At 36.8% G+C, this 24344-nt stretch overlaps 1 protein-coding gene across 7 annotated transcripts in view; it reads right to left on the reverse strand.

Annotated features, from left to right (window-relative positions):
- Window positions 1–24344, reverse strand: part of BRAF (B-Raf proto-oncogene, serine/threonine kinase) — a 203603-nt gene that overhangs the window by 44319 nt on the left and 134940 nt on the right. For 6 of the 7 annotated variants that reach the window (XR_001816831.2, XM_017499757.2, XM_017499754.2 and 3 more), the window contains 6 exons: window positions 22312–22471; window positions 15637–15673; window positions 11557–11693; window positions 10468–10585; window positions 7365–7449; window positions 5992–6168 (listed from right to left, as the gene is read on the reverse strand). Coding sequence is in view for 6 of the 7 variants with exons in the window: in XM_017499757.2 (XP_017355246.1) it covers window positions 5992–6168; window positions 7365–7449; window positions 10468–10585; window positions 11557–11693; window positions 15637–15673; window positions 22312–22471 (714 nt within the window). In the remaining variant the exon portion in view is untranslated. Of the gene's footprint in view, window positions 1–5991; window positions 6169–7364; window positions 7450–10467; window positions 10586–11556; window positions 11694–14250; window positions 14371–15636; window positions 15674–22311; window positions 22472–24344 lie in introns of all 7 variants that reach the window. The other variant, XM_037728266.1, reaches the window with a different exon arrangement.

Raw genomic sequence — 24344 nt, forward strand, 5'->3', positions numbered from 1 at the left:
ACAAAACAAACTTTACCAACCCTGATTCCTCACAGTGAGTTTATAATTTTACCATTAGAAGAGCTCTCCTTTTTTCAGGTCAATCTATGAATCATTAATAGTTTTTCACTGAGGTACAAATGAAAGACAGAACCACACAGGAAAAATGTTACCTATGTACTTTTTGCTTATATTCTGTAATCCAATAAAGGTGACACACTTGAAAGTCCTAATGATTCAACTTTTCTAATTATTCTTCTTTATTTTTGAGACAGTCGTGCTCTGTTGTCCAGGCTGGAGTATACTGGCACAATCATGGCTCATTGCAACCTTGACTTCCTGGGCTCAAGTGATCCTCCCACCTCAGCCTCCCGAGTAGCTGAGAACACAGGCACACACCACCACACCCAGCTAATTTTTGTCTTTTTTGTAGAGATGGGGTTTTGCTGTGTTTTCCAGGCTGGTCTTGAACTCCTGGGCTCAGGCAATACTCCTGCCTCGGCCTCACAAAGTGCTGGGATTACAGCTGTGAGCCACCGTACCAGCCTAACTTTTCTAATTATTAAATGTTTTATCTTATGAGTTAACTGCAACCCTGGCATTTTATGCAATCAATCAGTTTGTTCCTATTCTGCTTATATCCAGAGACTTCAGAATGAATTTTGGTGAGCAATCAGAAAAGATCATTTTCAACATAGGGCAGGCTATTCTGAAATAAAGGCTTTGCAAAAGTACATTATTAAGAGGCTATTTAAATATCCTATAGCCTTATTGCCCAGCTATAGACTATATAGGGCTTGGTCAGTCCTTTGTGAGATGATGCTGGTCAGGGAAGATGATATAGATATGAAGAGTTGAAAGGAGGTACAGTAAGATGGTGGCTATGATGGCCACAGAAAAGTATCATCTGTGCTCAGGGTAGAGCCAGCGGACTGAAAGAAAGAGAGGTAGAGGGAGCTAAGAAGCTGTTAATTATCCAAGCAGGCTTCTAACTGGGAATAACTTCTGGAGATAATTCCAAAACAAAGCCCTCAGGATGAAACTATGGTTGGCATTCAAGATGAACGAGTACTGCAATTAGGGAGGAAAGGTTAGGTATGTAAGGAATTCTATCTGTATCATTTGATCCATGGGAATAGACCGGAGGTGGGGGGGGGGGGAATTAAAACAGAGAACCAAACATGAGGCTGAAATGGCTGACTAGAAGTCAAAATATACTTTAAAATATGTTACAAAATCAGCAGCAACAGTTAGGATTTGAAGAACCAGTTGACGACCATTAGGACCATCCTGTTTGTCCTAGTATCTATCAGCCTGATACCGTGGAACATATTCTGTTTTACAACAATAACAAACTTCAGTCAAATGTAGTGAAAATAGGCTGGGCCTGCTGGCTTACCTCTGTAGTCCCAGCACTGTGGGAGGCAGAGGCAGTGGCTTGCTTGAGCCTGGGAATTTGAGACTAGTCTGGGCAACATGGTAAAACCCTGTCTCTAAAAAAAAATACAAAAACTTTAGCCGGGTGTGATGGTGCACCCTTGTAGTTTCAGCTACTAGGAAGACTGAGGTGGGAAGACTGCTTGAGGCAGAGGCTGCAGTGAGCTGAGATTGTGTCACTGCGCTCTAGCCTGGGTGACAGAGGAGAGATCCTGTCTCAAAAAAAAAAAAAAAAAAAAAAAACCAAAAAAGTAGTGAAAATAGTGTGCTTTAGTCACTGACACTAGAGAAGAAAACAAGAATATCCACTTCAAGACTTACTGATGCATCTGGTTATGTGTTCCAATTAATTATATAAATTTTATGTAACTTGGTTTGTAAAAACTTTAAGTATCACTTCTGAATTACGTTGCGTAATACAGAAATTAATATTAAACCGTAAGTGTTTAACATAGTTTTAAATTTTTTTTTGCTGAAGACCCCTTAAAAGAATTCTGAGAAACTATGTACTTCCTTTTAAATCAACATTTAAAAGTTACCTTTAAATAATTGCAAAGGATATAACTTCCAGCGTATTGTAAATACCAACATTTTAGCATTTGTTGTTGTTGTTATATGAATGTTCCTTAGAAAACCTCTGTTCCTGTTTAATGGATTCAAAATTATCTTTTCTCCCTCTGAGAATTGCATTGTATGTGTTTCTCCCAGTGCCTATTTTTCTCTACGTGTTTTATAGTCTCTTATTTGCATGAGACTTCCCCATCAATTTCTAGTTATCCAGCGATACTCAGTCTTACTCAGACTAAGGACAAGCTGCCTGGAGGCTTTGAGCATACAGATGGGCTTGCTATTTTTGAATTATACAGTAATCTAGGTGGAATCTCTGACGTCATTTTTTTTGGATCTTTCCTCGTAAGCTGGTAAAATTCACTCAAGACTCTTCCAATCTCCTGCAGGAAGAGTAAGGTATGTCTGCTAGCATGCTGGGAACCAAATGAAGAGAGGGCTGGCGAAATCTCCCTTCATCATTTAGTAAGCACATAGTCATCCAATCCCCATGCTTTGGGAAAGATATCCATGTCCTAGACATAGATTAGGGTTTCCCAGTCCAGAAATATTTATTTTCCCCTCTCTAGATAACAAACTTACAGTCTACTGCCAGGATAGGAATGGAGCAGTTACCCGCTGAGTAAGAGAATAGATTTAGAGAAATAACAGCTTTTCAAACAGGCCTTTTTATTTAAACCCCTTCATCCCCTGAGGCAGCTCATATTGCCAATTCCTGAGAATTGAGGATTCTATGACATAAATCAGGTTGGCTTTCATTTCCCTACTGCTGACTGATGCTTTAGCCTTTTTGGGTCTACTAAGTTCATGGTCACTTCTCCACCTGCTTTCCAGCTTTCAAAATGTTGCTGACATTGTCTCCTTCCTCTCTATTGTCCCCACCCTTATGTATCCATGCTTTAAAAAAAAAGTTCCTTTATTATAGTTTTAGTAGACTTCCAGGAGATATCAAAAATCTGTCACCTTAATCTGAAACCCACATAGTACTGTTAATAAGAGGAGTTTCAACCTGACAAAGCCTTCAGAAACTGAAGATATATTGGTACATTTAACCAGTTGCATGTTATCATCTTACAAGAGGAAACAAAAAGGAAAAAGAAACTGTATCTTCTTTGGTTAATTTTAAACCGGTAATAAAAAGTACACTCTGCTGGAGGGCTTAAAACTTGGAATTAGTACTTTTTCAGCTACTAAAATCTTGGACAAACTTAATGGAATGATCTATGTTCACAGCATCGTACACTCATTGCATCATGTTAAATGATGAGATCTATTTAAAAATAAGCAAAGTGTTTCAGAGTAGGTAACTGTAAAGTTTACACTGATAATCCCAAACTGTAAAGTGACATTTTGAAAAAATATCACCTCTTCACTGACTATTCTTCAGACTGCAGCATTATTCCAATTTGATAATGTTCTTCTTGACTGTCACTGCTTGTCTTAATTAATCCTGGCACTTCTGCTCCATCACTGTTTCTTTTTTTTCTTTTGTTTGTTTTTCTAGAGATGGGGTTTTTGCCATATTGACCAAGCTAGTCTTGAAATCCTGAGTGCAGGCAATCCTCCTGCTGCGGCCTCCCAAAGTGCTGGGATTACAGGCATTAAAAACAATTAAAAAAATTTTTTTTTGAGATGGAGTCTCACTCTGTCACCCAGGCTGGAGTGTAGTGGCGCAGTTTTGGCTCACTGCAAACTCTGCCTCCATGTTCAAGCAATTCTTCTACCTCAGCCTCCTGAGTAGCTGGGCTTACAGGCACGTGCCACCATGCCTGGCTAACTTTTATATTTTTAGTACAGACAGGATTTCACCATGTTGGCCAGGCTGGTCTTGAACTCCTGACTTCAAGCGATCCACCTTGGCCTCCCAAAGTGCTGGGTTTTTAGGCGTGAGCCACTACACACAGCCTGTTTGTTTTAAGACAGGGTCTCGCTCAGTTGCCCAGGCTGGAGTGCAGTGGTACGATCATGACAAATGTGGCCTCATACTCCTGGGCTCAAGTGATCCTCCCACCTCAGTCTAATGAGTAGCTAGGACTACAGGCAAATGCCACCATAACTAGCTAAATTTTTTATTTTTTATAGAGACAAGGGTCTCCCTATGTTGCCCTGGCTGGACTTGAACTCTTAGGCTCAAGCAATCCTCCCACCTTGGCCTTCTAAAATGCTGGGATTACAGGTGTGAGCCAACATGCCCGGCCACATTTCTCAGTTGTGATATGAGAAGGATTTGGCTTTTCTCTCTTCTAAAAGGTAAATCTATCAATAATATGCAGTTGTATGTAATCATTCTTTCATTTAACAGTTATGTATTGAGTATGGCAGGTCCCATTCTAGGCATTAGGAATAAAGAAAGGAAAAAAAAACAAGCCCCGGCTCTCACACAGCCTGCATTCTAGTGGGGATGAAAGATAATAAACAATAAAGATGGAGCTGTGCATTATAAAGAAAATCAAGCCTATGGGTATATAGAGTAACAGAGTGATGTGGGGACGTGTTAGTTATATAAGGTGAGCAGAGGTTTCTATTAAAAGGGGACATATGAACAGAGACATAAGGATATTTGTGGCATGTGTATCCTAAAGAGAATATAACAAACATAAAGGTCCTAAAGAAGGAACATGCTTGGCCTGCTGAAGAAAAGTGCAGAGAGACCAGTGGTGTGGGAAGAGAGTAAGCTTTGTTTCTTACCAAATGTTTACAATTTTTGCCATGGTTTACTCTTCGCAAGATTTAAATTCTTTAAAAGCCTTTAGATTTGAACAGATTAAGAGATTCTAACTTATCAGAAAGGCTGAGATTGTTCCAAGTCTAGGGGTAAGTGGGAGTGTTGCGGAATAAGGTAATAATTTGCTGTAATAAGTATTTTGGCTGAATATAGGCTTATAAACAATCTAAATTACACATATATTACCTAGTTTCGAGGAAGAGAAGGTGGTATAGTTTGAAGATTTAAGACTCAGATCTGGTTTTGAGTCTTGGCTCTACACACTTGCTAGAAGTAATACTGAGTCAGAGTTGTAGGTGTTAGGGCATATATACCCTTTTACTCTTTCATTCTAATTTTATAATGTAAAAGTAGCACAGTGGTTATGGGGAAAAGAATACTTTGGGAGCCAGAAATCTTGAGTTAAACACCTTTGCTGTCACTTATTAAATGTGTGCCCTTAGGCAAGGCACTTAAAAGCCTCAATTTCCTTATTTGTAAAAAGAAAATAAAAGGATCTACTTCATAACATTATAAAGATTAAATGATATAATAGTCTATGCAAGTGAAAGCCATTTGCAAAAACAAAATAATTAAGATCATGCCTATTTTTAAACTTCTCACAGAGCTTTCAAATTTATATTTTGCTGAGTTTATAATTTCATCTAAGTGCTTTCAAATTTATTTAATTTTACTTTTTAATTTACCGATTCATTTACATTCGAGTTCCATGCAAAATTTAAAATTTTTCCTTCAAAGTCAGTTCCCCATATTAGCTTATGATAAACTTTATAAAATAACTCTATAAATTGCATAGCAAAATTCAACAGATATGAACTCACTTTGAAATCCTTAAAAAGCATCAGAATGTAGATTTTTCACTTTATTAACTGACCATTTTGCAACAAAAAATATGGGCATTCAGAGAAAATGATTTTAAAAAGTAACTAATTAATGGTTGACTAATTAACTGTTTTGTTTACTTCAACAACCATTAACAACTTTTTAGCAGGTTTTTGCCATTTCTGTCTTCTGAACCTTTATTGCTTCGCTAAATCACTGAGTGCTGAACTAAATTTGCAGTCATGTATTTATCATCAAATACTTGATACATGTTCTGAAGGCTGCACTAGACAGAGATATTTATTTTTTAGTATCATATTATTTACTAGCCATTAGTTAGCATCCTTACTCCTTGACAGTAATTTAAAATGCAATTCAAAAGAATAGCAGCCAAAACCTTTAAAACATCCTCAATGGTTTTCAAAAATAATTTACAAGACATTTAACAGAATGGAACTTACTCCATGCCCTGTGCAGTCTGTCGTGCAATATCTATAAGTTTGATCATCTCAAATTTGGTCTCAATGATATGGAGATGGTGATACAAGCTGGAGCCCTCACACCACTGGGTAACAATAGCCAGTTGTGGCTTTGTGGAATAGCCCATGAAGAGTAGGATATTCACGTGTCGTGTTTTCCTGTACAAAGAAATGTGACAGTAAATGTTGAATGTCGACAAATTTTAGCAATTCTTATAAAGAGAACCAAAGTAGTCTACCTATTGGTAAAATGTTGTCACAAAAAGATTTTTTTTTCTCTCTCTTAGATGGCGTCCCGCTGTCGCCAAGCTGGAGTGCAGTGGCGCCATCTCAGCTCACTGCAACCTCTGCCTCCTGGGTTCAAGTGATTCTCCTGCCTCAGCCTCCTGAGTTGCTGGGATTACAGGTGCCTGCCACCACGCCTGGCTACTTTTTGTATTTTTGGTAGAGACGGGGTTTCACCATGTTAGCCAGGATGGTCTTGATCTCCTGACCTTGTGATCTGCCGCCTTGACCTCCCAAAGTGCTGAGATTACAGGCGTGAGCCACTGCACCTGGCCAGTATTTTTTTTTTTTAAAGCAACAAAAGGATAAATTTAGAAGAGACTAGGAATTGCCAAGTCTAACCTCCTACCTTATGCAGAAATATCTTTTTACATATGTCTGATAGGCAACTAGAGGTTGCTTAAATACCTTTAATGATGGGAAGTTCATCACTGAGTATGCAGCTGACTCCCATATCTTTATGTAAGTTCTGGTATTAGAAAGTTTCCAAATGTTGAGACAAAATCATTCTCCTACAACTTCCACCTCTGGCTTGCTTCCTGGGTCTGCTCTCTGGAATAACTTTTTTCCTGCACTCTGGAATAACTTTGCACTCTCTTGAACAAAACAGACTTCTCTGAACTAAATATCCTCAGCTCTGTTGATTATTTTTCCCCGTAACACCTACAGAATCTTCCCTATTTAGGTGGTCCTCGCTGGACATACTCTAGTTTGTTAATGTTTCCAAAGTTCCCGAGCCCAGGACTAAATACAATCTCTAAATGGACTCTGATAAGCTTAAAAACTGGAGAGTATTCTTTTCATAAGTAGAACTTTTACTTTACATTATAAGTATATTATACTTCCATTAATTCAGTCTAGGATTAAGTATTCTATCATCTGTACCATATAACATTGCATACTACTTAAAAGAATGTGGTTACAGACGAAAATATACTCAGACATACTCTGTTTCTACAAATTTATTTCATTTTGAGTAAACTGTAAAGCTAATAGGGGCTACCACTGGGAACCAGGAGCTAATAAAAATAACTTCTTTCTCTGGAAAACAGTAATTCACACAAGCTCACCTGAGTACTCCTACTTCATTTTTGAAGGCTTGTAACTGCTGAGGTGTAGGTGCTGTCACATTCAACATTTTCACTGCCACGTCACCTAAAAGACAATTGTTATTCCAAGTGTCATTTCAATTTTTAAAATGCAAAAGTATAAAACGTTCTTGGATATTTTCACTAATTATCATAGTCCTAACTCCATACCATTATTAAATCATAAATAACTTATACTTTAACGATCTAAACTCTATTAATTTTCTAAGGCTAAAAACTCAACTAACAATGATATTCCTGTACTAGAGTATTCCAAAATGTGAATCCAAAAAATAGCTAACCTTGTTTGTTCCAAGGAAATTCAGTGAAATAGATTAAATACCCATGGTATTTTCCAAATCATTTGATAATATTAAATTATATTTACTAGGCTTAATGCTTCTTTATTAACTGAAACTAATGTTGAAACTACAAGTAACAGGCCCTATGGAGCTTTGCTTAAAAGTAGAAAACTCATATGAAACTTTTTTATCAGAGTAGTTAAATTTTTTTCAAATTTATGGATTACTTAGGATGCTTTGGATTAGGAAAATGACTAAAATTGTCACTGAAATTAAAAAAAACTTTATGTGAAACAGCTGTAACTCTCAACATTGTCAGTAGGTGTTTAAATTGGTACAACTACTTTGTAACACTGTTGGCAGCATTACTAAAAGTGGACATATGAATATCCTGTGGTCTCACAATTCTCTTCTAGGTACATACCCAGCAATGGACACATGTTTACCAAAAGATATATACTAAAAATGTTTACAGCACCAGCATCCAGAAAAGCCCCAAACTGGAAAGGATCCAATTGCAATAGATGAAATAAGAAATCATGTTATAGTCACACAATGAAATACTATAAAGAGAATGAATGACCTCCAATTACACACAATATAGGTGAATCTTATAAACACTGTTGAGTGAAAGGGACCAACGCAGAGAGTACACAACTATTCGATTCCTGTTGCAATCACAATGGTGGTTACCCTTGGTAGAGGAGTGATTGGCTGGAAGAGGACATGGGGGATGTTTCTAGAGTGCTAGTAATGTTCTGCCTATTTTATTTTTTTAGAGATAGAGTCTTGCTCTGTCACCCAGGCTGGACGGAGTACAATAGTGTGATCATGGCTCACTGCAGTCACGGGCTCAAGTGATTCTCCCACCCCAGCCTCTTCAGTAGCTGGGACTACAGGCATGTGCCGCCGTGCCTGGCTAGTTTATGTGCACTTTTATGCACAGGCTGAGTATCCCTTATCTGAAATGCTTGGGACCAGAAGTGTCTCAAATTTCAAATTTTTTCTGATTTTGGAATCTTTTGCTTATACTTACCAGTTTAGCATCCTTAATTCATATCTGAAATCCTCCAGAAGCATTTCCTTTGAGCATTTCCTTTAAGGATTTTGGAGCATTTTGGGTTTTGGATTTTGGATTAAAGACACTCAGCCTGGCCAGGCGTGGTGGCTCATGCCTGTAATCCCAGTACTTTGGAAGGTCGAGGTAGGTGGATCACCTGAGGTCAAGAGTTTGAGAGCAGCCTGGCCAATATGGCAAAACCTCATCTCTTCTAAAAATGCAAAAATTAGCCAGGCATGATTGTGCGTGCCTGTAATCCCAGCTACTTGGGAAGCTGAGGTAGGAGAACTACTTGAACCTGGGAGGCAGGGGTTGCAGTGCACTGAGATCATGCTACTGCACTCCAGCCTGGGTGATAGAGTGAATGGAAGAAAGAAAAAGAGAGAGAGAGAGACAGAGAGAAAGAGAGAGGGGAAGAGAGGGAGGGAAGGAAAGAAACTTAACCTGTATATATATTAAATTTTAATAAGTTAAATCAACACTGATTTTTCTGAGTAATACAGTGCTTATTCTATTGTTTGTATACTAAAATACTGCACAGCACTAAAATGTTTAAAAACATTTTGAAGGTATAAAAAAATTCCCTTAAAAGTGACATTATACTAATGTATACCTTATTAGGCTTTTACCTGAATGCAGTGTGAATATTTATGAGTATCTGTAAAAAGACAGCTTAAGAAGACACATACTAAAATACTGTCATATAAAAAATTATGTTATATATTTCCATGAGCTCCATAATATAGCATATACATACTGCTTTGTATAATTTCATATACCAAAGATACCTTTCTATATCAATAAATAGCCCTAATGCCATTTTAACTCCTACATAATCATATATAAAGGTATCAATTTATCCAATTCTCTATTAGTTGGAAGCATGTTCATTTTTATTTTTCACTAATATTAAATCTTTGATGAAAATATGTTAATTACTCTAAATATAATCCAATTTAAAAAGCTTTTGTGTCCAACTGAGAAGCAAATAATGATTTCTATTTTTTGAATTTGCAATTCTTTGTTAACTAGTGAGGCTGAACATTTTATATATGTTTACTGGCCACTTATATTTCTTCCTTTAGTAAGTACATTTGTTGTTGTTGTTGAGACAGAATCTCACTCTGCTGCCAGGCTGGAGTGCAGTGGTGCGATCTTGGCTCACTGCAACCTGTGCTTCCCAGGTTCAAGTGATTCTCCTGCCTCAGCCTCCCAAGTAGCTGGGACTATAGATGCTTGATACCATGACCAGCTAATTTTTGTATTTTTATTAGAGATGGGGCTTCACCATGTTGCCCAGGCCGGTCTCGAACTCCTGACCTCAGGTGATCTGCCCACCTCAGCCTCCCAAAGTGCTGGGATTACAGGTGTGAGTCACTGTGCCTGGCCAGGAGGTACACTTTTAATATGTTTACTTGTGATAATACAAATAATCAGCTGAAAGACTTCTAAAAGAAAAAAAAAATCTTTTTGAGGACTAGCTAACCGGAAGGATTTCCTTTTTAAAAATTATTACTGTAATATAAAAATAGGAGTCCTGATTGCTGTGAAGTTTTTATTTCCCATTTTTGTTAGAAACATTGGGAGGATTCCTGAATCTAATCAACATAGCTTATTGATGCAAACAGTGAATATTTCCTTTGCTTTTTTTTTTTTTTTTTACAAAAGTTGTTTAACACATCCTATTATGATTTGTCACAATGTCACCATATTACATACATACCATGCCACTTTCCCTTGTAGACTGTTCCAAATGATCCAGATCCAATTCTTTGTCCCACTGTAATCTGCCCATCAGGAATCTCCCAATCATCACTCGAGTCCCGTCTACCAAGTGTTTTCTTGATAAAAATAGTACAAAAATCAAGTCAAACCAAACAAAAAAGAAAAACTTGTTTCACCCTAAGTACACTACCTTATGCCTGATAGGAATATAGGAAGAGATACCCTTAAAAAAAACAACATTCTGGAGGAACAATAGTTAAAAGTCTGACTCTTAAAATAGAAAACTTAAATTTAAGATTGAAGTCAGTACTAGTTTGGAAACAATTTATTAAAAAATAGAAATTATTTATGGGGTATGAACAGGAATGTATATTACTGAAATAAGTAAAATGTTTTTATCATCTGGAAGACTTTAAGGAGCAAGTTAAGTGCTGCTACATTTGTAAATAATTTTGACTCCAAATCACAAAAAATTTAAGTTAACCTATGGTAACTATTCACAATTTATCTAAGTACTCTTTTTCAATCCGTGCTAAACGTCTTCATGTGTCTTATTTAATTCAGTCTTTATAAAAAAAAAATCAACCTATAAAATTACTTTGGTAGGCTAAAAGATCCACTTATTCAACAATTAGTAGCAATACTGTGGCTAAAAACTATTCATTTTTTAATTTAATTTTTTATTTTACTTTAAATTCTGGGATACATGTGCAGAACATGCAGGTCTGTTACACAGGTGTACATGTGCCATGGTGAATTCATTTTGCAGCAGAAGGGAAGAATGTCTTTCAGTAGATATCTGAATTCTGGTGTAGCTTTTTCATGCCTTCTAATACTAGCTTTCTCTCTAACAACACTACTGTTACTCTTCCAAAACTGTCTTTTACTAAATTATATTACAGATGAGAGCAAAAAGCAGTCCTGTGGAAATATGCTTTAAGCAAAAAACTATCAGCTTTTAAATTTATTTGATTATGGGAATTCTGTGTCACATATGGACATAACATATCTAAAGGATAATATTACATTTGGCTATGACTTCTAAGAAGAAAGAACCTAGAGAAAAAAAGATATCATATACTCTCACCATTCGATTCCTATCTTCTGAGGATGAAGATGACTTCCTTTCTCGCTGAGGTCCTGGAGATTTCTGTAAGGCTTTCACGTTAGTGAGTGAGCCAGGTAATGAGGCAGGAGGTGTGGCAGACAAACCTGTGGTTGATCCTAAATTAGTGAAAAGAAAAATGTATCCATTAAGGAGGAGCAAGTATGTTAATTTATAAGGGGCAGAAGGTGGGGGATATTTAGACTTAATTTTAAATTCTACTGCATGTTTAAATATAGACCTTTTGGAAAGGATAGGCCAAAATGGGATCTCATCTGGTGATTAGAACTATAATTTCTTTTAGTTTTCTGGCCAATTTAATGACCTTTAAGATATCTGATGATAGACACATACTTTGTTTACTGGTACAAAGTCTAGAAGAAAAACGGTCTCTCTAAAACAAGAGAAAAATACCAAAAAAAACCTCCCAAGTTTCTTTGATTAAAAAAATAAAAAAGCAAAATCAATGTAAAAACCTATATAAGTAAACTTTTAATTAATTATTTAATATTACCTCAACAGCCAATCAATACTAAAAAAACCGAAACCCAAATGAAAACATTTTCTAATAATGGCCATAATGTTGAAAATATCTGGCTTATTCATGAACCACTAAATTCAAATACAATCCTAAACTACGTGCTCTACTGTTTAAGAGATACTGGTCAGTATCATTGGTTCCTGGAGGCTTACACTATTAAACAAAGATTATTTGTTACCTACAAAACAAAGTTAACGTAAATAAGGCCAAGCATATTTCTCAAGACTTTCTGAAAAATCTCTGCCTTTGTAAGTGAGAGCTTTGTAAGTAAGTGGAATAGCCTCTCAGCCAAGTTACTATAAATACAAATATTCTACAGGTTGAGTGAGCCTGAGGAGTATACTCTTTGGAAGTGATCTCAGTTGGCAAGGTTGCATACCTTTCTCATGGCAAACATCCTTAGTTAAGGTATACAGTAGTAGCACCTGGTTCAGGACAGTGACTCTTACTGAGGCCTGAGTACAGCTGAGTAGGACTGAGATGTCCAGGTAATCGTTCTATACACAGAACAACAAAATGACCTCAAGAAAATGTTTTAAAAAAATAATTGCTACTCTTAAGGAAAAAAAGGGCTACTATCTTCTATTTTTCAGCTAACAAGGGTACCAATAACCACATTTAAATGTTAAATCTGTAGAAAATTTTTTACCATTATTACATCATATTGTATCACCATGTGGAATTTTCATGATCTCATATGCAATTTTCTGAATGGTACCCAGAATATCTATTAAGTAGAACACAACCCATTTTCTACCTTCCATTGATAATTTTCAACATTATAAAGCCTTATGAGGCTTCACAGTTATGATCTACTAGGTAGTTTTATTGTATTACTTAATTTAATTGTATTACTCACTACTGTATGACCTCCATCCCATTCTATGGATTTTCTGAGAAACAGCACGGCTGACAGAGCAAAAATCTAAGGCATCATTACTACATTCAGAATAAATAACAGATACTAGCTAGCAAGAGTCAGTAATTATAAACCTTTAAAAATATTTATAGCAAGACATTTGTCCCAATTTTGACTTAGGTTTTTTTTTTTTTTTTTTTTTTTTTTTTTTTTTAATTTTTTTTTTTTTTTTTTTTTTTTTTTTTTTTTTTTTTTGAGACAGAGTCTCACTAGGTCACCAGGCTGGAGTGCAGTGGTGCAATCTTGGCTCACTGCAACCTCTGCCTCCCAGGTTCAAGCAATTCTCCAGCCTCAGCCTCCCAAGGAGCTGGGATTACAGGCACCCACCACCATGCCCAGCTAATTTTTTTTTTTTTTTGTATTTTTGTAGAGATGGGGTTTCACCACGTGGGCCAGGCTGGTCTTGAACTCCTGACCTCAGGTGATCTGCCCACCTCGGCCTCCCAAAGTGCTAGGATTATGGGTGTGAGTCACTGCGCCCGGCCTGACTTAAGTTTTTATAAATCAGTTTAACCACTAAATAAAACATGGCAAGATGAAATGGGAGAATGACATTATACTGTAAACTTTCTTCTATTAGGACATAATTAAAGGATAAATCCTCAAATTTCTGAAGTATACCAAAATATCTAAAATATGTTATAAACTTTTTTTTTTTTTTTAACAGCTTTGACAAAAATATACACATCCCATATTGGGGGAAAGAAAAACCCAAAAAACACTGCTGGTATTACAGAATCTCAAAAAAGGCCAAAAGCCTAATAAAATCTCATAATAGAAGTTTCCATTGACATTTTAATTTTTTAAAAAATCACAAAAATTATTAACAAATATTGTCATCAAGAATAATCACTTAAATGCATTAAAATCAAAGGAATCCAGTAAGATCTTCCCCACCCACCTTATTTATTCCCACCCACTAAGTTTAAGAAATTATCAAGACCAAGAAGTAATAAAATAACAAAAAACAAGATGGAAATCTCAGGTCAGTATTTTCTTGTTTTAAAAAATTTATGACAGACAGCATACAGAAAGCTTGTGGCAGTGAGTATGTGTGAGAAGCACATTCAGAGCATTCCAGCCAGGCCAAGCAGAAATTTAGTACTGAAAACTTTCACACTTACAAACACACGCTGTGAGGGTGAGGCATAAAAAGCATCTGTAGTTTTATATTTAGTTTGCTTTGGGTGAAAACAAGAAAGAAGAGCCCAACTACCTCTGAACACTGGGCCAGGCTCAAAATCAAACACTATTTCACTGGGGACAGAATGTAGGAGGGGACTGGGAGTCCGGGATTGGTATTTCCGAAGACAGCGCATCAGCTGGTTCAAAGGGGCTGTTAGAAGAGAAAGAGAGGGGCAGGCAAACACAGGAAGACAGACACACAGAAGAAATGAAAGAAGTCATGGGGAATAAACAAGATGAATCGAAGCCTGCTTCATAAAATAATTCTGGACCAAAAAAATCTGCTCATTTTCACAAAATCCCAATGATTTTTTTTTTTAAAAGTGACTCATGAAAAGGACAAGAAATGCCACTTGATTTTAGGTACTAAGCAGGCTGTCTTTAGGACTAAGTTAATTTTGTGATGCTAACATGATGGCAACATTTAAATGCTGGATGTATTAGGAGGCAAAATTATCAAAAGCCACAGCTATTAAGACATATGAAAGTCAAACTGGCAGCAACATTAATTGGCAGGTTCATGAAAAAACAAACAGGAAAAAAAAGCTGTGTAACTATGTGCTATCATCAATACCAAGTCCAGAGCATAGAATGCAGGGCTTATTATTATTTTGGTTGCTTCACGGGTATACAGAAACATAACAAAAGAAGGTTTATAACAATGTTTACTCAATATAAAATATTGTTGAGTCTGGGCTTAGATATTTTGAAGATAAAGAAGGTTACAGTTAAGAGATCAACTCTAAGCATGATAAGCAGTTATTACATGTCTTCCTTACTAGACAGAAGACAGCAGATAAGGTAAGTATAAAGGACCTCCTAAGAAAACTTCAAGATAGTCTCAAATTATCACCTCTTATAAGAGGGCAAATGGGCTTTGCCATTATGGATCTGTTCTATAAAATGTACATTTAAAACACTTCCAGAAAGTTGAAAGGAAGTGGTTGATAATGTCTCACAAACCCCTCTTCAGAATGACTTAGCAAAGTAAAGTTTTATCTGATTCTAAGCTCAGTCTTTAAGTATCAGTGGAGCCTCACAAAGGAAATTTATCAACAATACCTTTGGAGATGGTTAGAAGGATCTCTCCTTGGTAAGATATTTTAAAACTGTAGTCTATGGCCGTACCATCCTGAGGGTACCCAATCTTGTCTGAGATCAGAAGATATTTTAAAATGTAGATAGTACACTTAAGACTTCCTTTTATGTCCATCTTCTCTACTCATGTTATAAATCAGTTAACATTTTATTAAAGATAAATGACAAATACTATAGAAAAACAAAAAAATTTTGGGTTTCTCTACACATTTTTCTCTGTGTCTGTGTTTCATGAAAGAGGCAAGTATAAAGGAGATAAGCAACAAAAGCAATTGCATTTTTCCCCGACTTTTAAAAGAAAACTGAAATTACTACTTACCTCCATCACCACGAAATCCTTGGTCTCTAATCAAGTCCTACAAATAAATAGTAATGTGTATTTATTCAAAGCATATAGTCAGAAAGTAGTGGTAACACTGAATTTTCCACTAACATTAACAGAATTATTTTAATAATTACAACAACATGTCTTATAACTAGTACATAAAACAATTTGGACTTACCTAGTAAACATAAAATCTAAATTTTGAAGCACTTGCCAATTTAAATCTATAATGAAAGAATTATTAGTCCTAATCAAATCTTGAAATCCATTTCAGGCCATTCAAAACCAATGGCTTCCATTATCCTCAGCAAACTAACACAGGAGCAGAAAACCAAATACCACGTTTCTCACTTTAAGTGGGAGCTGAATGATGAGAACATTTGGACATGTGGAGGGGAACAACACACACTGGGGCCTGTCGGAAGGTGGGTGGTGAAAGGAGCGACAGCATCAGAAAGAATAGCTAATGGATGCTGTGCTTCATACCTAGGTAATGGAATGATCTGTGCAGCAAACTGCCGTGGCCCACATTGACCTATGTAACAAACCTGTACATCCTGCACATGTACCCCTGAACTTTGGCTTCATGAGTCCTTAAGTTTGTTCTTTTTTTTTTGACTGAGTGGCTCTATTGCCCAGGCTGAAGTACAGTGACATGATGTTGGCTTGCTGCAACCTCAGCCTCCTAAGTTCAAGTGATCCTCCTGCCTTAGTGCCATGAGTACCTGCAAACTACAGGCACATGCCACCATGCCCGGCTAATTTTTGTATTTTTTGTAGAGACGGGGTTTCACCATGTTGGCCAGGCTGGTCTCGAACTCCTGACCTCAGGTGATCTATCTACCTTGGCCTTCCAAAGTCCTGGGATTACAGGCATGGGCCACTGTGTCTGGTCACTAAAATTTGTCTTTATTATTAAAATATAGCTCTTTATGGGCCAGGCGTGGTGGCTCATGCCTGTAATCCCAGCACTATGGGAGGCAGGCAGATCACGAGGTCAGGAGTTTGAGACCAGCCTGGCCAACATGGTGAAAACCATCTCTACCAAAAATGCAAAAATCAGCTAGGTATGGTGGCAAACGCCTGTAATCCTAGCTACTCAGGAGGCAAAGGCAGGAGAATTGCTTGAACCCAGGAGACAGAGGTTGCAGTGAGCCGAGATTGTGCCACTATACTGCAGCCTGGGTGACAGAGCAAGACTCTGTCACGGGGGGAAAAAAAAATTATATATATATATATGTGTATATATACTATATATATTTATATATAGTATATAAATATATATTTAATATATAATTATTTATATAATATATATTTTAAAAATATATATATATCTCTTTATAACAATGTTGGTAGCAGGGGCAGTCTCTACTGGTAATGCAATTTGGGCCTTGATAGGTAGAACTTGCATTAGCCTGTTTATTTAGTTTAACTTAAATATGAGGGATTGAATGGCCCCAAATGTCTCTAAGTAGTCTTTGCAAATAGACAACTTTTTGTTTAGAGGCTAAAGCAAATTCCTTAAAGGCTTATTTCTATTATGCTCAATGTATCACATAAAGCCTTCAACATTTTCTACAGAATAATCAAATACATACCTGAAAACAAGGTGGTAGGAGTTATGTGGTTACCAACAAATAAAAATCCTAGTGATGTCATTAAATTTTCCATTCTTGAGAGCTTACAATCTCATTGGAAGTAAGATGCACACAATGGAAGATGGAAGTAAGTGAAAATCAAATAATTTAAGAATAACTGCATAAGAATACAATAAAAGAGATGCCAAAGTTTGTTGCTTAGTTGATTAGCAACTAAGTGATATGGGTGATAAGATTTTTAGGGCTATGTATGATAACTATAGGACTTGGTCACTAGTAAAGCAGTCAAAGAATTACTCTGACTTGGGGTTTGAGAGACAGATAGGCATGTAGAAAGGCAAAGCAGTCTTAGATGGAAGGAATTACAGGAGAAAGGCCATATCCCTTTCTTTGTTGTTGTATCAGCTCTGAAATTCCCTACAAGTATGGATTAAAAAAATTTTGCTTTCTCCACTCTCATAAGTTACCGCTGGTAACAAGACAAACTTAAGATTCTTCAATTTCGAATGTGTTCTTAAAGCCCCTTGACAATCTTTTCTACTCATTCTAGGTTACGAAAGTTCTTTTAGCATTTGAAAACTGGATATTTCAAACTTTTTTTCCACTCTTTTGTAGTTCCTTCTCTTACTTATATCCCTTCCCTTCATCATAATAGAGAAAACAGAAGCCATCAAACAACTTTCCTACTCTAACATCTATATTTACATATTAATATTAGTTATAATTTCTGAATTCTTATTATATACCAGGCATAAGCAATTCAAACCAGTATAGAAGGTAGATACTACTAGCCCCAGTGTTAAATAATTTGACTAACATCATACAGTCTTTAAACAGTTACAGAGCAAGCTATGTCCATCTTTAATTCTTCACAGTCTCTGAGAGAATTTCCAAGTTCAAGGAATTTTATTACATCAATTATTCTTTCTTTTGTTATCTTCAACTTCTCTTCACTGGCTTTTTCCTCTCCAGTTGCAATATAAACTAATGTCTGTTACATTAAAAACAACTATTCCTTGGCTGGGCGCAGTGGCTCACGCCTATAATCCCAACACTTTGGGAGGCTGAGGCTGGTGAATCACTTGAGGTCAAGAGTTCAGGACCAGCCTGGCCAACATGGCAAAACTCCGTCCCTACTAAAAATACAAAAATTGGCTGGGTGTGGTGGTTCACGTCAGCAATCCCAGCACTTTGGGAGGCTGAGGCGGGTGGATCACCTGAGGTCAGGAGTTTAAGACCAGCCTGACCAACATGGAGAAACCCCGTCTCTACCAAAAATGCAAAATCAGCTGGGTGTGGTGGTGTATGCTTGTAATCCCAGCTACTGGGGAGGCTGAGGCAGGAGAATTGCTTGAACCAGGGTGGTGGAGATTGCAGTAAGCCGAGATCGTGTCATTGCAACAAAAGCAAAACTCCATTAAAAAAAAAAAAAAAATTAGCTAGGCGTAATGGCAGGAGCCTGTCATCCCAGCTACTCGGAGGTTGAGGCAGGAGAACTGCTTGAACCTGGGAGGTGGAGGTTGCAGTGAGCAGAGACTGTATCACTGCATTTCAGCCTGAGTGACAGAGCGAGACTCTGTCTCAAACAACAAACAAACAGACAAACAAAAAACAAAACCAAAAAACAGCAAAAAAAAAAAATTGTACCTCAACCCTGCATCAAGTTATCCTCTTCTGTCACTCCTTTACAGCCAAGCTTCTCAAAATTAACACTTAATCCTACTTCCTCACTTGCTGCTTTCTCCTCTTACTGGTCCTCTAAAACAGCTCTCAGTGAAGTAAAGATGACACTTCAATTGCCAAACTTAATAGTGATTTTAGTCTTTATTTCATTTGAATCTTTTCTTTTTTTATTTTTTTGAGACGGAGTCTGGCTCTGTGTCAGGCTACAGTGCCATGACACTATCTCGGCTCACTGCAATCTCTGCCTCCCGGGTTCAAGCGATTCTCCTGCCTCAGCTTCCTGAGTAGCTGAGACTACAGGCACAGGCCACCACACCCGGCTAATTTTTGTATTTTCAGTAGAGACGGGGTTTTACCATGTTGGCCAGGATGGTCTCCATCTCTTGACTCATTTGAATCTTAATGGTGACTGTTACCAACTACTTCAGTATTCTTGAAATCCCTTTTCTCCCTTTGGCTTCTGCAAAACTTTTTCTTAGTTACCTGGAGCTGTCGATTTAGGAAGAGCCAGGCCATAAAGGAGACAGAGAGTCTCTGCCTGCACCTCCAATGTTAATGTTCATCAGGGTTGCATTTTCTCCCCTTTTCAATTTACGTATGCTCTTTGAGAAATTTACATCCAAGGCTTTAACGGACATAAACATGCTAATTACTCCTAAATCTGTGTCTCTACTCAAAATTCTTTATCCAACTGCTATTAGATTTCTAAACCTGAAAGTCCCACAGGCATCTTAAAGTCAACATATCCCCTCAAAAAGCTAAAATTTTTGCTTCTGCAAACCTTGTTTTCCTGTAGCATTTTCTTTCTTAACAAATGGTGCTATTTACCAGAAACCTGGTCTATAAGTTAAGTATCTATAAGCCAGAAACCTGGTATTATCCTCTACTTCTCGTGTTTTTCACTCCTCTCCTCTACTACAGAACAGTATAGTAGTTACGAAAGAAAGGCCAGGTTTGAAACCCACTTCAATAATTTATCAGCAGTGTAATCTTGGGCGTATTTCTTAACCTCTGTAAATCTAATTTTCTTAACAGTAAAATAAAGATAATAGTACATAACCTATGAGTTTTTATGAGGATGGAATAAGAAAGTCTATGTAAAGCACTTAGCATAGTACCTGACATATAATAAGTACTCATCAACTGTAGCCATCTTCAACATGATTCCTAAGACTCTTACCACTAATTCATTAATTCATAGTCTCCCTTCCCCCAACATTCTCTCTCAGCACCCAATGCCATTACTTGAGTTTAAACCATTATCTTTTCTTGTCTGAAATACTGCAAAAGCCACATTATTGACAGTTCTGCCTCTATGTTTTCCGTTTTATCTATCCTCCATACTACCATCAAAGATTTTTCTAGAATATAGAGCTGATTACTTTCTCTCACACAAAATTTTTCAGATTCCCTAGCACTACTTTAGAGATTTTAGAGTAACACACGAAGCCTTTCACTGTAGATTTTACCTACCTTGTTTCACCTTCCACCATTCCCCAAGCCTTCACCCGAACCTAACACTTTAGTATCAACGATTAATTACATTCCATGTAAAGGTACTTCAATGCCTTTGCACATACTATTTCCTTAACAAATGACTTTCCTAACTCCCCTATCTACTGTACTCTTACTTATTCATCATAATCTGGCTTAAATGTTGTTCCTTCTCTGCTCCATATTTCTAGGTCCAACCAGATAAGAGTTTCTTATACCCTTCTCTAAACTGACTTTAAATGTTTTGTAATTATCTATTTAAATGTTTGATTCAACTATTAGATTGTGACTCCCTTGAGGGCAAAGGCTGTGTGCTAATTCATAAATAATTCCCAATTGCCTAACACAATGCATAGCCCAGAGTTATTAGTAAATCTTTTTAATGGAATAATAAGTGACTGAGCATGAATGAAAATGCTACAGTTTCAACTCTTATCTTGTAATCAATGGTAAGTCACTGAAAGTTTTGGAACAAGAGAACAAATGATGCTAGAGGTGTAAAAAAAATTATTCTGACAGTTGCAGAAAGATTGGAAATGGATAGAGAGAAATCAACAGCAGAAAATCCATTTAGGAGATTAATGTAGTATATAATTCAAGTGAAAAAATATGGTTCCAAATGGTGGCAGTAATAAGTAAAAGCCAGTTTCAGATGCACATAAAAAGGTGGTATCTTATGATTGGTTATGGGAGAGGATGAAAAGGCAAGATATAAAGATGACACTCCAAATGAAGCCCAACAGAGCAGGGAACAGTGGTAACAATCAGAGAAAAAGGGAATAGTCTAAAAGGATGATAGTTTTCAAAGTAAAAATGAAGGTTGCATTTTGGACAGACTGAGAAAAGCCCTAACCCGGACATATGGTTTGATTTCTTATTTCACACTCTCCTTTTCCCCATGTATTTTCCTCTTCTACTCCTTTCTTCCTTTGTTTTTAGGTCTTGCTAGAGGTAAACCTTACTAGTTGAGTTAAACTAGTACTGGAAAAATTACTTAAAATGAACCCAATAAAAATAGAGAAAAGTTTCTTACTAAAAAGTGAGAAGAAAGTCTGATTTGCAAATATATCTTACATAACAAAAATTTTATAATAGTTTTTCTTTTATATTAATATTTAATAAAATTTATAGTTCCAACTATATGCTAATTTAAAAATAAACACAGAAAAAATCAAGTTTTTGTTGGTCATAATGCCAAGCTTATAGCACAGATTGAAATTCTTTTTTTTTTGAGACAGGTCTCACTCTGTTGCTCAGGCTGGAGTGCAATGGTACACTCACAGCTCACTGCAACCTTGACCTCCTGGGCTCAAGAAATCCTCCCACCTCAGCCTCCTGAGTAGCTGGGACTACAGGCATGCCTCATCATGAATGGCTAATTTTCTTTTTTTTGGGTAGACATGGGGCCTCACTATGTTGCCTAGGCTGGTCTCTTAACTTCTGGGTCAAGCATTCCTCTCATCTTGGCCTCCCAAAGTGTTGGGATTACAGGAATGAGCCACCATGCCTGGCCTGAAATTCTGAATTTCATATTCATCTCTTATAGCACAATCATAATCATTTTTATAAAAGTTTTAAAGGACTTTATCAATTCCACCAAGGGCTTCTATCAGTCCTTTGATATTTAAACCATTTTCATTTGAAGATGACTTTTCCAGAGATGATATCATAAGGCAAAAAAAATCAGAGTAATTCTATAACTTGGTGCCAGTAAAGTATTTAATGCCATCAGAGATAACAGAAGGCTTTTCTGATTTGTGATTCACAAGAAGCTTATCACTTAAAATAAATGTGATAAACGAAAAATGGCACTAATTTTTGATCTCAGTCATAATTATAGCAGAAAAATAAACATATGTACTTGATTTTTAGTTCTACAATGCTGGATACTTACATCAATATTGACAGGTTCTATTGTGTTTATATGCACATTGGGAGCTGATGAGGACCGGTCTCGTTGCCCAAATTGATTTCGATGATCTTCATCTGCTGGTCGGAAGGGCTGTGGAATTGGAATGGATTTTGAAGGAGACGGACTGGTGAGAATTTGGGGCCTGGAAAAAGGAAGTCATTGGAAGATAAGATTCAGAGTAACTATATAAAGGTAATAATATTTAAAAAGGAAGATAAAAGGATATTCTTGTTTTTATATTCTCAAAATTGTTAAAGCATTAAAAACCTAGCAGTAATGACTTTTAAAAGTGCTATTTTAAAAATCCAATACATGCCTCAACTAAGACTGCCAAAGCTGCTTTGCTCAAGCAGACCCTCCAGGAACTATTAATGATAAGAACACTGATTCTTACCCAGAAAACACTAGGGAAATTTATAAATGGCTAGAAATTACCTGTGGCTGTCAACTGAAGAAGTTCATTAAGTTATATAAAAATGCTCTGAGACTGACTGAATATAATTTGCCATTTTTTTCTAACTTTGTCTTGACATCTGAATTTACTAAAGTGAAAATTTTACATATTAAGAAATTATAAATATTTTGAGAACACACATGCATGTTTCAGGACCTGAATAATGTACTTGTTCCTTTACAGGAGTTGAGTGAAAATCCAAAACAATATTGAAAAATCCTTTCTGAATTCGGAAGATGATCCTCAGAGTGCCAATATCTCTCATATTCTGGATTTTTATCATGTACATTACTGATACCAGAGGCACAAGAGAATCACACATTAACCATTGAAGCAAATACTTTTAAAAACTGCTATTTGAAAACCCGCCAAAATATGTTACAGGGTGACCTATTTCGGTATGGTAGCTAAATAACATAGCCTATGATATCTTACCCTAAAATAAACCTGGCATTCACAGAGAACACTAAAGTTTTGAGAATAGATTGTAAACACTTGGAAGGATTCTAGCCCCTCAAAAAGGGTATCAGGAGTGGGGAAGTGAGTGTCACTTGACAGATGAGGTAAGCTGTCTCACTTAACTCCATCAGGACCAATGAATGGCTAAGTGCTAATAAACTCTCTTCACACACTGGCTATTATTCCACCCCATTTTATGCAAATGCTCTAATTATTATTATATACAGCATTATTTAGTGACACAGCTGGAAGGACAATGTTGAGGGAATAAAAAGACACTGTGAGAGGAGAGGAGTGGGAAAAAAAATATAGCAGGAAAGGAATGGATAAAGGTTTGAAGAGCAAAAGAAGCCAAATAGTGAAAGTCAGCCTCTGAATAAAACATGCCAGAATCTGAATCACACCAGTTCACAATTTTACTTCTTTGAAGCACATTATTAAAGATGGGGAAAGAAGTTTTGACTTCATGTGTTTATATTAATGAAATGAATCTGCTTAGAATTGATATGCAAATAATAAAATAGTATGTACTTAAAAAAAAATTGGTAACGGCTCAATGAGAATTACAGGGAAGGAACACGCCTTTAGGAAAATTTGTTCCACCTACGTCCTTTTTATTTTTTCTGATTATTGAGAAATTTTGGGTTTGTGACAGAGCTGTCTTTATTTTTGCTTTAGGCAGTCAAACATATGTCTACTGCTAGAAAATTTTAGCAGAAAAAAGAGTGCAAAAATGACATTAGTCAATAAAATTTTAGAAAGGGCACTCACTGACTGTCAGACAGCTATTTACAGGCTGATTTAAAGTCTCAAAGCAGTCCGGGTACGGTGGCTCCTGCCTGTAATCCCAGCACTTTTGGAGGCCGAAGCAGGTGGATTACCTGGGGTCAGGAGTTTGAGATTAGCCTGGCCAACATGGCGAAACCCCGTCTCTACAAAAAAATACAAAAAATAGCTGGGTGTGGTGGTGAGGGCCTGTAATCCCAGCTACTCAGGAGGCTGAGGCACAAGAATCACTTGAACCCAGGAGGCAGAGGTTGCAGTGAGCTAAGATCATGTCTCTGCACTTGCCTGGGTGACAAAGGGAGGCTCCCATCTCAAA

This window comes from Cebus imitator, unplaced genomic scaffold (genome assembly GCF_001604975.1).
Source record: "Cebus imitator isolate Cc_AM_T3 unplaced genomic scaffold, Cebus_imitator-1.0 Scaffold260, whole genome shotgun sequence".
NCBI lineage: Eukaryota > Metazoa > Chordata > Mammalia > Primates > Cebidae > Cebus > Cebus imitator.